General features: G+C 41.2%; 2 protein-coding genes across 8 annotated transcripts in view; one reads left to right on the top strand and one right to left on the bottom strand.

Moving 5' to 3' along the window:
* LOC122563178 (complement decay-accelerating factor-like) overlaps positions 1 to 5,883 on the bottom strand; it is a 44,880-nt gene extending 38,997 nt beyond the window's left edge. Inside the window, exon 1 of one of the 2 annotated variants that reach the window (XM_043716693.1) lies at positions 5,516 to 5,883. In XM_043716693.1, coding sequence (XP_043572628.1) covers positions 5,516 to 5,579 — 64 coding nt within the window. In that variant the 5' untranslated portion in view covers positions 5,580 to 5,883. The remainder of the gene's footprint in view (positions 1 to 5,515) is intronic. The other variant, XM_043716694.1, reaches the window with a different exon arrangement.
* LOC122563179 (C4b-binding protein beta chain-like) overlaps positions 5,405 to 14,819 on the top strand; it is a 37,602-nt gene continuing 28,187 nt past the window's right edge. For 3 of the 6 annotated variants that reach the window (XM_043716700.1, XM_043716695.1, XM_043716699.1), the window contains exons 1-3: positions 12,254 to 12,409; positions 12,643 to 12,916; positions 14,205 to 14,301. In XM_043716700.1, the coding sequence (XP_043572635.1) occupies positions 12,862 to 12,916; positions 14,205 to 14,301 (152 nt within the window). In that variant the 5' untranslated portion in view covers positions 12,254 to 12,409; positions 12,643 to 12,861. Of the gene's footprint in view, positions 5,424 to 6,722; positions 7,289 to 12,253; positions 12,460 to 12,642; positions 12,917 to 14,204; positions 14,302 to 14,819 lie in introns of those variants that run through there. The other 3 variants (XM_043716698.1, XM_043716697.1, XM_043716696.1) reach the window with 3 other exon arrangements.

The raw sequence follows: 14,819 nt of genomic DNA, 5'->3' as shown, positions 1-14,819 counted from the left end.
ATCTTCTTCCCGCCCTCTCCGCCCCCACCCCAGTCTGATCTATCACCCGCACCTTGCCCTCTTTCCACCTATCACATTTCCGACGCCCCTCCCCCAAGTCCCTCCTCCCTACCTTTTATCTTAGCCTGCTGGACAAACTTTCCCCATTCCTGAAGAAGGGCTTATGCCCGAAACGTCGATTCTCCTGTTCCCTGGATGCTGCCTGACCTGCAGCGCTTTTCCAGCAACACATTTCCAGCTCTGATCTCCAGCATCTGCAGACCTCACTTTCTCCTCTAGATCCTATCAATGTATACATGTTGTTACAACAACAATCAATTTTAACCTTAATTTTTCAATGTTAATTAGAGCAACAATGTTGCTATCCACAGCAATAAAGATTACTCTCTATACATTTTAAACCTGAAATTATTTGAAAACCTAATTCAGCCTTGAATGTCTTACATATTTACAGACAGAGTTGTGCATAACTGGTGTTCAGATCAACTAGCTAGCAAGGGAGGCAATGGTCTATTGTTGTTATCACTGTACTGTTAACCTAGAGACCCAGGTAGTAATCTGGGGAGGTGTGTTCAAATTCTGCCACAGCAGGGTGGTAGAATTTGAATTCAACAAATGTCTGGAATTACGAGCCTAAAGGTACCCATGAATCCATTGTTGATTGTCAGGAAAAATCCATCTGGCTCACTAATGCTCTTTAGAGAAGGAAGTTATCATTCTTACCTGGTCTGGCCTACATGTGACTCCAGACCCACAGCAATGTGATTGACTCCTACCTGCCCTCTGGGCAATAAATGCTGTCCTAGCCAGCAATGCACTAATCCTGTGAATTTTTTTTTTCAAAAAAGAAAAATTGGGTAAATTTGGTCTTTCAGTTGCACATGTAACAATTTCCAATCATTCATCAATCCCTTTCACCGAACGAATCGTTATTCCAAGACACTTAGTTAAATGTTTTTAGCTCCTCCATCACTGGGGGATGGAATATTTGTGGCCACTCCATCTCCTCTTAGTTTGTTTAATTGTCTACCACCATTCATGATTGGACATCTCATCCTCAATGATGGGGAGACAATGCAAAAGACAAAACTGAAATATTTGCATCCATCTTTAGTGCTGAGTGGATGATTAATCTCAGCCTCTTGCTGAGGTCTCCAACATCACAGATATGAGGCTTCATTGATTTGATTTACTCTACATGATATCATGAAATGGCTGAAGGCACTTGTAAAAGGAGGGCTACATAGCTTAGATATGATCCACTGGTTTTGGGATTGGTTAGCTCTATCTATCATATCCTGCCTATTCCTACTTGGCATGCAAGTAGTTCCCTAATTTAGCTTCAGCACTTGACACCTCACCTTTAGGTATGCTTGGTACTGCTACTAGAATACCTTCTTCCTGAAATCTTCATTGAACCCAGGTTAATGCCCAGTTTGATGGTAATAATAGATTGGGGATATGCCAGGCCATGAGCCACACATTATGGCAGAATACCAAACTATTGCAGTTGATAACTTCCAAATGGTTGTCAAATCTTGAGTTGTTAGATCTGTATAGAATTAATCATTCATAATAGTTAGTAATTAATAATAATTTAAAATGTGGTGGATGCAGATACAATTGAGGCATTCAAGAGCACATTGGACGATTATTTGAAAATAAATGGTGGGCATGGATATGGGGAGAAGGCAGGACATTAGCACTCAGTGATAAAACTAGTGGAGGCATGTTGGCTGCAAGGCTTTCTTCTGCACCATAACAATTCTGTGATTTTATCATTTACCCATTCAGCACAATGATAGCATCTCACGCCACAATGAAGGGTATCTTCAATGTGAAGACAGGATTTTATCTCCACAAGAACTCCTACTAATGCTGTCATGGACACTTACATCTATAGCAAACAGACTGGTGTGTAGGAAGCCATCATATTGGTTCCTTCACTACTTGTCACAGGCTCAGCATATCACCTTTTTTCAGCTCGGACAGTAGGCGTGCTATTGAGCCACGTTTGGTAATGGACATGGACGTCCCTTATCCTGGATACATTTTGTGGGTCTGCCACATTCAATGCATTCTTCAAGTTGTGTTCAACATGGAAGTGAGTTGATTCATTTGCAGTGGGAGAGGGGAGGTAATAATCAGCAGGAGGTTTTCTTGTCCATGTTTGATCTGCTAGTATGTGATTTCATGGGGGCCAGAGTCAATGTTGAGGACCTTATTGGGAATCCCTGTCAACTGTATATCATTGTGTTGCCACCTTTTGTGGGTTTATGCTATTGGTGGGATAGGACATATGCATGGGTGATGGCTGAGCTGAGGAGATTGTAGGGTATGGTAGGGTCTTTGAGGCTGTGTGTACAGTTGTTATTTCCAATGCCTTGATCAATACAAGCTGTTTGGCCAAGTTTCATTCGTTTTACCAAATTATGCCGTGATTTGACTTGTTAGGCCAATTTTGGAAGGCATTCACACAGCCACCCACAGTGATGTGGATTTGGAGTCACATGTAGGCCAGACCAGGTGAGAATGTCATATTTTCCTTCCCTGAAGGACATTAGTGAACTGGATGGATTTTTTCATGGTCACCATTAGTCTAGCTTTTAATTCCGGATTTATAAATTGAATTCAAATTTCACCATCTGCTGAGTGGGTTTCAAATCAATTTTTAAAAAAGAAATTAACCTATTTTTTCTAATTAACCTATTCAGAGATGTTATCACACCACAGCAGCAAGTGGGATTGAGTTTAGGACTCCCAGTCTGGGTTAAGTACATTACTACTGTGCTGGAAGAGGGTCCCCAAGTCCCCCAGCGTATTAGCCTGGGTTTCTAGATACTAATGACAAAACTACTATGGTACTGCCTCCCATGTTATTATGATGTGCTATGAAACATTAGTTGTAATTTAGTCTGCAGTTGGACATGTAAGAGGTAGTTTTAACCAAAGCAAAGAACTGAAATTTAAGATGGCTGAAACTAGTTGTGAAGCTGTATTCCATGTCATGGAAAAGTCCAGAAAAGAGGTGCCAATACAGTCAAAGGCACCTCTGGAGATGTAAACAATTCTTCCCTCACTCAACAAGATAAAGGATGTACAGTCAGTTCCGCTATATCACACTAGTTCCATCCCCATGCAATCCCGTTGTCAGAAAATCACCTAATAGAAGCACCATTTAAACTAATGGGGCCAGAATCACGTTATAACCAATTCATGCGCTATAGCTTGTACTAGAGAAGCAGCGTTCTCAATTAGTCGATTGTGCTATAGCAAATTTGTATTAACAAACACACATTACAGCAGAATGACCTGTATCAGTGAGCAGTCAATATCAAGAATGTTAAAAACTTAGTTAGAAAAAAAGTCACACAACACCAGGTTATAGTGCAACAGGTTTATGTGGAAGCACTAGCTTTTGAAGCGCTGCTCCCTCATCAGGTAGCGGCACTCCGAAAGCCAGTGCTTCCAAATAAACCTGATATGGACTTTGGTAAACAAAGTTTAGATTAGATTCCCTACAGTATGGAAACAGGCCCTTCAGCCCAACTAGTCCACACCAACCCTCCGAAGAGTAACCCACCCAGATCCATTTCCCTCTGACTAATGCACCTAACACGATGGGCAATTTGGCCTGGCCAATTCACCTGACCTACACATCTTTGGACTGTGGAAGGAAACCAGTACTCGGAGGAAACCCACACAGACATGGGTAGAACATGCAAACTCCACACAGACAGTTGCCCAAGGCTGGAATTGAATCTGGGACCCTGATGCTATGAGGCAGCAGTGCTAACCACTGAGCCACCGTGCTGTTACTAATTGAAATACACTTCCAAAAGAAACTCAACAAAAAATAAATAAATATAACTTTCTGCATCTAAATACCTTGTTAAAGTATTTTGAAATGTTAAATTCTGAACAGAATAATCACACAACACCAAGTTATGGTCTAATAGGTAATCATTCGGAAGCATTAGCTTTCGGAGCGCTGCTCCTGTTGGAGTATAAACTGGTGCTGTGTGATTTTAACTTTGTTCACCACAGTCCACATCATGAATAAAAACTTAGCCACTGCAATGGCCAGAGGGGTTAAGAAGCAACCCGTGACAGACATGAGTTGATAGTCTGGCTTTTAGAATATACAACAAACCTGGAGAGCTGTCACATATGAAAACGTGAGCTGCGTCTTGAGCAGATGCAGTTATTGCAAGTTGCAGCCCTCTCATATTCTTCCTCACTTCACAGTAGCCCATCTAAGCAGTGAAGTCTGTTTTACTAAGAAAAACATATGAAGCCCCTGGAGCTGCAAGTATTTTACAGGAGGAAAGGGATGTACAAGCTACAACTTCAAACCACTTCCTTCAGGTAAAGAAACAGCACCTGGAGATATAGAGTTCTTTCAGACTTTTCTTCAAAATCATCATTTTTGAACTTAAACACGTTTAACTTCCTATATTCTGAAAGCTGTATGCTAGAGCCTCACTGTGTGTGTTGGTGGAAAGTAAAACGTGTATATTTTACAAGTTCTAACATATTCTACCTGGGTGGGTATTAGCATAATCAAATTAATTCTTATGCTGTATAAGTCAAGAATGTTTATCTACCTGTCTGGCTTAATTATAGAGAGAGAGATGTACAGCACAGAAACAGACCCTTCGGTCCAACCTGTCCATGCAGACCAGATAACCCAACTCAATCTAGACCCACTTGCCAGCACACGGCCCATTTCCTTCTAATCCTTCCTATTCATATACCCATCAAGATGCCTTTTAAATGTTGCAACTGTACAAGCCTCCATCACTTCCTCTGGCAGCCCATTCCACACACATACCACCCTCTACATGAAAAAGTTGCACCTTAGGCTTCTTTTATATATCTTTCCCCTCTCACCCTAAACCTATGCCCTCTAGTTCTGGACTCCCCCACCCCTCAGAAAAGACTGTGTCTATTTACCCTATCCATGCCCCTCATGGGTTTATGAAGGTCACCCCTCAGCGTCTGACACTCCAGGGAAAACAGCCCCAGCCTATTCAACCTCTCCCTACACCTCAAATCTTCCAATCCTTGTAAATCTTTTCTGAACCCTTTCAAGTTTTGCAACATCCTTCTGAATTCTTAGACATTACACACAGCCTACTGCTTACAATTGTAATCTGTTTCCCTCAAACCAAGAGGGGAAAAGAATACAATCACTTAATCTTCGTCACCTAGTTGGCCTCTAGCCATTTTACGTTTAGGAGGTATTAATAGATTTGCAGGAACTTGGCAATGTGAGAACGCGTTCAGGGATGGGCGCTTTAACCATTTAAACGCTTGGGGATAACATTCCTAGCGACAGTAACAGTTGGAGCAAGTCAGGTTGGTGATAGGACGTAATAGGAGAGGATCTAATCTGGTTTCAAATCCCACCTATCCTGGAGGTGTGTTCATTTGTAAAGCAAAAGCCATCATTTTAATTTCCCGAGGGGAAAAAAAATCTCAAAATTGACAGCTGGTGAAATTCCGACCTTACCTGGATTGTTAGTGGAGCACACAGTCACAAAAACTGCAACAATTAGGGGAACTTCCTGCCACATTTTCGGTCTGATAACCTGCAATCAGTGCGTTTCTTCAGAATCAGTCGTCTGGAACAATAAACCACTGGAACGACACGTGTTTCTCCACTTCTTTCTGACGGTAATACTATTGTCAGACTTGTCTCCGCATCCGAAGCTTCATTTCATGCGGTAATTCCTCGGACGAAATTTGGTTTTGTGTGTGTGTGTGCGCGCGTGGGATTGCCTTGTATCTGGGTCTAGTTTTCCAGCACAGTTGTCAGCTGCCGGCAAGCTGGGTGTAGTTAGCGGACTATCGCTTTCCCCCTCCCTGAAAACTCAGCTGGTTCCCGACCTATACTCGCTGCCAAAAGTAAAAATGATTGCATGTTCATTGTGCACACCAGCGCTCATTGGTTCCGGGAAGCAGAGATAAATAAAGAAATGACACACTTGGAAAATACTTTGCATTTGAGTCATCTGTTGAAGCCAAGGGTGTCAGTTTAATTTTGACATTTCACCCTGGCCAAAATCAGGGTTATATGGAATCCAATATCATAGAGCAAGACAAACAGCCCATAATATTCCTTATGCACTACCTACAGATTTATCATATTACTACAGTATACAGTGCCTACAATTCTATAATATTATTATCCACAACCATAGATGTGTGACACTACTGTACAGGATCTACAGTTCTGTAACATAACATCTGCAGTATAACTAGGCACTATCTACACATCTGTAATTCAACTACAGTCACGATGGTATAAAACATGGACCATTGATCTTGAATCCCATTGTTTGATTTAATACTTGGAACTTTCAGGACTGTGATTATTTTTTTAAAAAAAGGAAACCAAAACTTTGGCTGAAAATGTCTATAATCATCACCTGACCATACGGGTTGGCCAGGTTTTGTGAAACTTAGACTTTACATGCCAGGACTCTACTGACATTAGTATTACCACCAGAAAAAAAGGAGAAACCCATAATCTTCTAGTGGTTTATTGTTACTAGCAGCAGATTCTGAAGACACAGCACTGACTCCAGGTTCATCAGAGTGAAAATGTAGCAGGAAATTCCCTGAATTGTTGCGGTTTTTGTGACTGAGTGTTTCAGTGATAATCCAGGTGAGGTCATAATTTTACCAGCTATCAAATTTATTGTTTATGGGGGAGGGGGGTGGCATTTTAAATTTCATGAAACAAAAGAAAGCATGAGCTGAAAATAACGTTTTCCCTAATGGTAATGAAAGAAGGTTAAAAAGCCCTTTCTGGGAAGTGGGTAAAGGTCCTCATCTCCAAACTAATTTGCACCATCATGAGAATCTTCACATGTGGAAGATAAAACATTAGCTACAGGCAGAATGTATAAACAAGTTGCTATGTCAAGAAACTTTGTGGCAGAAGCAGAGGAGTTGGATCTTTGACTTTAGAACTGAAATCGACTCGAAAATGTTCTTTCTTTCTTGATCTCTCAAGAAGAAAACCTGGCAACAGCACTGACTGGAAAGAAATATCAGGCAACAAAGAATTAAATAAGACTGCAATATTGTTTAAGAATGTAATGAACCAGACTGTCAGGCTGAAGCCTTACATCTTGAGGACACCCAAAGAACTTTCAAATACCTGTTCTTTTAGCATCCTTTTGTCGAAGAAAGTCTCCCTTTCTAACTTTACACCTGGGTGTGTGATACTGCCTGAAAACTATGTGCTTATATTTGCATCTTTATTATTTTACTCGAGGTAAGCAGTTAATAAATCTTCACCTTTTAACTTAATTAAAACCATGTGATTGGCTCCTTACTTTGATCTTAAAATGCAATTAACAGCATTTTAATTGGAGAAAGCTTGTGCTAAAGCAAAACTTAAATCTTTGTTGTGACCAACTCGGGAGATTGAAAGAGAGCAAGTTCGTTCCTGCTCATCTCGCCCTAACAAATATATTATGTACAGTTTTGTAATACCTCTATACACTACCTACAGATCTGTCATTGTTCCACATAACCTGTATAGATTTATAATATTACTTACTGCACACTACTCAGATATGTAATATAGATAAGCATACACTATCTAGAAAAATCAAGAATAATGCTTTACTGTACTGACATTTCTGTAATATTAGTTCATAATATCTGCAGATCTGCATGTTCTGTGATATGACTATATAGTTTGCAACCAACAGTATGCTGCAAGGATTGGTGTTGGGCCCACTGCTTTTTGTCATTTATAAAAATGATTTGGATATGAATATAGGAGGACTGGTTAATAAGTTTGCAGATGGCACCAAAATTGGTGTAGTTGACAGTGAAGAAGGTTATTCAGAATACAATGGAATCTTGATCAGATGGAGCAATGGGCTGAAGAGTGGCACATGGAATTTAATTTAGATAGATATCAAGTGGTGCATTTTGGTAAGGCAAATCAGGCAGGACTTGTACACTTAGTTGTAGGGTCCTGGGGAGTGTTGCTGAACAGACCCATCTTGGAGTGCACGTTCATAGTTCCTTAAAGGTAGAGTCACAGGCACACAGGATAATGAAGAAGGCATTTGATACGCTTGCCTTTACTGGCCAGTGCATTGACTATAAGAGTTGCGATGTCATATTGCAGTTGTACAGGACATTGGTTAGGAAACTTTTGGAATACTGCATTCAATTTTGGTCTCTATGATATCAGAAAGATTTGTTAAACTTGAAAGGATTCAGAAAAGATTTATAAGGATGTTGCCAGGGTTGGAAGGTTTGAGCTATAAGAAGAGGCTGAATAGCTGGGATTATTCTCCCAGGACCATTGGAGGCTGAAGGGTGACCTTATAGATGTTTATAAAATCATGTGGGACATGGGTAGGGTGAATTGCCCAGGTATTTTTCTCAGGATAGAGGAATCCAAAACTATCAGGTATAAGTTTTAGAGGAAAGGGCAAAATTTAAAAGGGACATAAGGGGCAACATTTTCATGTAGAGGGTGGTACATGTATGTAATGAGCTGCCAGAGGAAGTGGTGAAAGCAGATACAATTACAACATTTAGAAGGCACCTGGATGGTATTGGAATACAAAGGGTTTAGAGGGATGTGAGTTAAATGCTAGCAAATGGGATTAAGATGTCTGATCAGAGACAGAAAAACTGCAGATGCTGGAATGTAAAGTACCTAAGCAAGAGGCTGTAGGAACACAGCAAGCCAGGCAACACTGGCTTCTCCAACTCCTGATGCTGCCTGGCTAGGATATCTGGTTGTCACAGATGTGTTAGACCGAAGGTCTGTTTCCATACTGTACAACTCAGTGACTCTACACATAGAAAATGATTATACACTGACCAGACATTACAATATATTTTGGCTCATCTGTACAGTGATAAGGGGAAATGTGTCGACCAACCCTACAATTGCACTTACGCATCAAGCCAATGGAAACAACTTTTGCCGATAGTCCTGCTTGATTTTTCTTTGTATTATTTTTTCACACTTTAATATTTTAAAAAAGACATACCTCTCTTTTTCTGTCTGACTGTCAATCCAGATGTTTTGAATAGAACAATGTAAGGTTATGACTCAGATGTATTCGTCCGTGCACCACCCTAAGCCTCTCAATGTGGTGTATGTATCCAATACATTATGTCACTAAAGATGGAAAATATTGGAAATGCACAGCTGTAAATTGTTCTCCACCCCATTGTGAATTTGAAGCCTTGTTTTCAGATCAGGGTTCTGGCAATTACAGTACATTTCTTTTTCTGGCTGCTATTAAATTAACTTTGGCTAAGTGTATATAACCAGACTTCAATCCTGCTGTCTTCCTCTGGCTTGTTGATCACTTGTTTCCAGTCATAGGTGGAAAGAGTAGCATAATATTATGGGGAAAAACTATTTCACACAAAGGGTGGTAGTTATCCAGAATTAACTACCCAGATTGATGCAGAAACCTCAACTCATTTAAAAGAAATGCGAATCTGCACTTGAAGCACTGCAATCTGCAATACTACAGATCAGGTGCCAGAATGTGGGATGAAAACAGTTGATTTATACAGCCATCATAGACATGATGGGCTGAATTGCCTCTTTCAATGCAGTAATATTTATATTGATAAAAGTGAATTTTAGTTCCACCCTGGCAGGATAATCAAACCAGTCATTATAGTAAAAGTGTTTTAATTTGTGAAGCTTCCAAGACAGGACAGTTTGGATAGAAATTTTCAAGTTGTTAAACTGAAAAGGTTTAGGGAGGTGGCAAGACCCTTAAGAGCACTGATAAAGAGATGAAAGTGGCAATATAAGTGAATAATGTGGCAAAGAAGGCATACAGCATCTTTACCTTCAGTATAAAAGTTGTCAAGTAATGTTGCAGCTGTATAAAACTTTATAATTGGTAGATAATTCCAGGGTCCTTGAATGTTTTTATGGCAGAGGCAGACAGAGGCCGATGGATTGTTGTTATGGTAGGGGGTTTGAAAAGTCAAAGATAGTTGTGAATATGGATTTGAGATTATAATTAGATCAGCTGTAATTTTATTGAATGGTGGAATATGTTTGAGGGGGTGAAATGCCTATTTTTGCTTTTAATTTGTATATTCACACATTTTGCATTATTGAACACTTAAATTTCCTGTCACCATAGACTACTTGCATCCAGAACCAAAAACATTCACCAGCGCTGCACCCCTTTAGAAGTGTGCCAGTTATTTTATCTCTGCACTGTTCCTCCCAAACTGAATTAATGCACATCTCTCCCTATTAAATTTCAACTGCTGCTTGCTGATCCATTTTGCCAACTTTCATACGTCCTTATGAAGTTCTACACTATCCTCCTCATGGCTCACAATACTTTCAAGTTTCATATCATCCATACATCTTGAAACTGTGCCTTATACTCTAACAATTAAGTTCAAATTGGTGTCTAGCACAGAAAGAGGCACTTTAGTCAAACTCTGAGAAAGTGAGGACTGGAGATGCTGGAGATCAAAGTTGAGAGTGTGGTGCTAGTCAGGCAGCATCCGAGGAGCAGGAGAATCAACGCTTTGAGCATCATTCCTGATGAAGGGCTTATGCCTGAAATGTCAAATCTTCTGCTCCTTTGATGCTGCTTGACCTGCTGTGCTGTTCCAGCACCCCACTCTCCACTGTTGGAACATAGGTGAATCATAGAGAATAAGTAGATTTAGTTTTTCTCTCAGCAGTCTTTGGAATTATCTTCCTGAAGAGGTGATGGAAGCAAAGACTGCTGAGAGAAAAATAAATTTACCTATTGTCTATGATTTACCTATGTTCTAACAGTGGAGAGTCAGGTGCTGGAAAACCACAGCAGGTCAGGCAGCATCTGAGGAGCAGGAGAATTGATGTTTCGGGCAAAAGCCCTTCATCAGGAAGTAACAGTGATTGCTCGTTCTGGATTCTTCATAAGAGGAAAAATCTTCTCCACATCTACCTTGTCAAGAACTCTCCAGAGCTTTTATGTCATAATTAAGTCACTTCTTTAATCTCGTAATTCCAAAGGATACAAGCCAATCCTGTTCAAAATTCCTCATAAAACAACCCACTCCCATATTCCAGGTATTGGCTTAGTAAACCTTCTCTGAAATACTTCCAACACATTCACATCTTTCTTAAATAATGTGAGCAATACTGTGTGGGATTTTGTATTCTATTCCCATCATGTTAAATGACATCATTCTATTAACTTTCCAAATTACATGATGTACCTGGAAATGTGTTGCTGGAAAAGCGCAGCAGGTCAGGCAGCATCTAGGGAACAGGAGAATCGACGTTTCGGGCATTAGCCCTTCTTCAGGAATGAGGAAAGTTGGTCCAGCAGGCTAAGATAAAAGATAGGGAGGAGGGACTTGGGGGAGGGGTGTCGGAAATGTGATAGGTGGAAAGAGGTCAAGGTGAGGGTGATAGGTCAGACTGGGGGGGGGGCGGAGAGGTCGGGAAGAAGATTGCAGGTTAGGAAGGCGGTGCTGAATTCGATGGATTTGACTGAGACAAGGTGGGGGGAGGGGAAATGAGGAAACTGGTGAAACCCGAGTTCATCCCTTGTGGTTGGAGGGATGCAGGAGGTGCAAGACTTGCGCCCACACCTCCCCCCTCACCTCCCTCCAAGGCCCCAAAGGAAACTTCCATATCCACCACAGATTCACCTGCACCTCCACACATATCATCTATTGCATCCTCTGTACCCGATGTGGCCTCCTCTATATTGGGGAGACAGGCCACCTACTTGCAGAGCGTTTCAGAGAACACCTCTGGGACACCCGGACCAACCAACCCAACCACCCTGTAGCTCAACATTTCAATTCCCCCTACCACTCCACCAAGGATATGCAGGTCTTTGGACTCCTCCATCGTCAGACCACAACAAAACGACGATTGGAGGAAGAACGCCTCATCTTCCAGCTAGGAACCCTCCAACCACAAGGGATGAACTCGGATTTCACCAGTTTCCTCATTTCCCCTCCCCCCAGCCTGTCTCAGTCAAATCCATCAAATCCAGCACCGCCTTCCTAACCTGCCATCTTCTTCCCGACCTCTCCGCCCCCACCCCAATCTGTCCTATCACCCTCACCTTGACCTCGTTTCACCTATCACATAAATAGAAAGGTCGAGGAAGGGGAGGGCCTGAGATAGAAATAGAAAGGTCGAGGAAGGGGAGGGCCTGAGATAGAAATAGAAACATGATGTACCTGTATATTAACATTTTGAGATTCACACACCAGGACACAAGATCCCTTTGCCCTTCAGCTTAAGTGTATTGCCATCTTTGTTCGCTTTGCTACTTTCTCTGGGTGTGACTTCAATTCAAGTGTATCTATATTGCACATTCCTTTGCCTGCTTGGTACCTGAACACACCCCGTTATACAGAGCTGGTAATTTAAAGAAAATCCATGAAATATTTTCCCGGTTGAGGCCGGGTCGTGTGAGTGATTTTGAAATCTGATTCTGTGTTGAAAATGTTACTTGAGAAAAGCAACCCAGTGAGCCCACTGCCCGGCTTTCTCTCAGATTGGTTCCAACTGGGCGGGATGCAATAAGTTTAAAACTAAACACTAATTACAAGTGCATTTACAGAATATTTTCATACCATTATGTTTACATTTAGGTCCTTACAAGCGTTGGATGTGCCCGAGTGTTTTCTACTTGAACAAGAAGAATTGGCTCCAGATTTGGAAAGTGGGCTGGGTTTATCATAAACAGCAGTCGGAGTTTTAGGAAAAGACAGAACAACAGGATTGAAGTCTAATCGTTTTCAGGAGGAAACCTCTCGGAGTTTGTTTTCCAGATTTCGGAATCTCCCCGACTATTAAGAGAGGATTGTGAAATGTTGGAGAGATTGATCCTCTGTCTTATTGCGGTCAGGGTGGCCCAGGTAACGGGTAAGCAGCGCCCAGGCTCCTCGTTGTTTCAGGCCTGTGTAGCGTCTGTAATGAAACAATCCTGAGGCGCTGAGTATCTCTAAAGCAAAACATGATACTAAGCCACCGCAGGAGATTCTAGGACAGAGGGTCAAAGGGCTCATTTTTAACGAGCGTTTTAAAAATTGGAAAATCAGGTAAAGTGGCAAAACATACTGCCTGCCGGGGTAGTAAGGGCAGAAACACTCATAACATTTAAGAAGTATTCAAGTGTGTGTACAGAATGCTAAGGCAATGGGCCGAATGCTGGAAAATGTCTTTGCAACATTTGGGTGACCGTTTCTCAAAGGCGCAGCCTCGATTGGCCGAAAGACCTTTTCTTGGAGACCCCCATGAACAAACAGCACAGTGCCCAGAAGGGGCAGAATGGCAGAGGGTTGAGCCAACAAAAACAGGACCAGCTTTCTTTGGAAAGCATTTCACACAAATAATTGGTGTCACTGTGAGTCTTGAGAAGAGATATTAGAGTTCACACGGCAAAACTAGAATGTGAATTTTTAAATCAATTGTTCAGATTTTCCAATGGCCAGAGAGTTGTTATTTCACTACATGCCCTCCAGATAGGAATTGCTAATGGGAATCCCCGTCATAGCAGACTAATAGAATTGCACAGGAAATTGAATTTCCTGCTTGGCAATTTCTGTTCTTGGAACCCTCTGAAGGTTTCCATAAAAACCAGAGATTTCAGAGGGTATTGATAAGATCAAGTAAAATAATTATTCAAGAACAGAATAATCTAACTCCTAAGTAACCGTTAAACTGACCTCATACAGCACACATCTCAAGTAGACCACTCCCTGAACTATTGCACTTCTCAGAGGTCTGTCTCTAACTCGATCCACCCACCTCCCCGGTTTTGGATTGCACCATGAATGAAGTAATACAGTGTCAAAGGACGATGAGGAAGAGAAAAACATGAAAGTTATGATGCTGTGTTAATAGTAAAGGCAGGGCTCACAGAATGGCAGAAAGGGGTATTAAACATTCCTGCACAGGGTGTTCAGGAAAGGGAGGAAAATAAGAGGACACGAGTAATGCACTACTGACTAAGGAGACCATTGGATGATTTGGCTGGAGCTAAGTATTTTAGAATTTTTATCTTGTTTATTTGCTTGACCAAGCATTGAAAATAAATTTGATCATTAGGGCAGCATGAGTTTGTGGAAAGTTGTGCATCAACGGAAATTAAATTTGCACAGAAAAGGCTTATTCGTGATATCTGCATTTTTCCTTTTCTTTCCCTGTGTAGCAAGAGACTGTGGTAATCCAGGAGAGATTCTGAATGGGTATTATATGGCAGATGCTACTACTCTGGGGAGTAAAACTACATTTTATTGTGACCAAGGGTGAGTATTCAGTCCACAAATAGCTGAAAGGAGCTTATTTGATTTTTATTAATGGCTTGTGTACCTTTAATTTCATCCTGACGGTGGGGTTACAGAATATTCATGTTACTACAGTGCAACTTAACACCAGTCTAAGAAGGTAAAAACTAGCTCTTTAAATCATTTGTTTTTAAAATTTAAGATGTGAGTAGTGGATCCAAGGGTTCATGAATGAATGTCAGTTGACACATTTGAAAGATTATATTTTCTGTCCTGTGCCTGACATCAATATATCTCTGTAGTCTAATCCAAAAGCCACCATATTCCAAGGTGATTTTTTTCACTTTCAAGACTGCAATAGCTTGTTTGGATGAGTTTCAAATTCCGTATCAAACTCCGAGCAGCTTTCTAAACTCAATACATTCTTCCTACTGCCCCCTTGACCATGACCCCACCTCCCACCACCAAACCATCATCTCCCAGACCATCCATAACCTCATCACCTCAGGGGACCTCCCATCCACCGCTTCTCATAGTCC

Source organism: Chiloscyllium plagiosum, chromosome 26 (assembly GCF_004010195.1).
Source record: "Chiloscyllium plagiosum isolate BGI_BamShark_2017 chromosome 26, ASM401019v2, whole genome shotgun sequence".
Classification (NCBI taxonomy): Eukaryota; Metazoa; Chordata; class Chondrichthyes; order Orectolobiformes; family Hemiscylliidae; genus Chiloscyllium; species Chiloscyllium plagiosum.
This window is presented reverse-complemented; position numbering and strand designations above follow the sequence as displayed.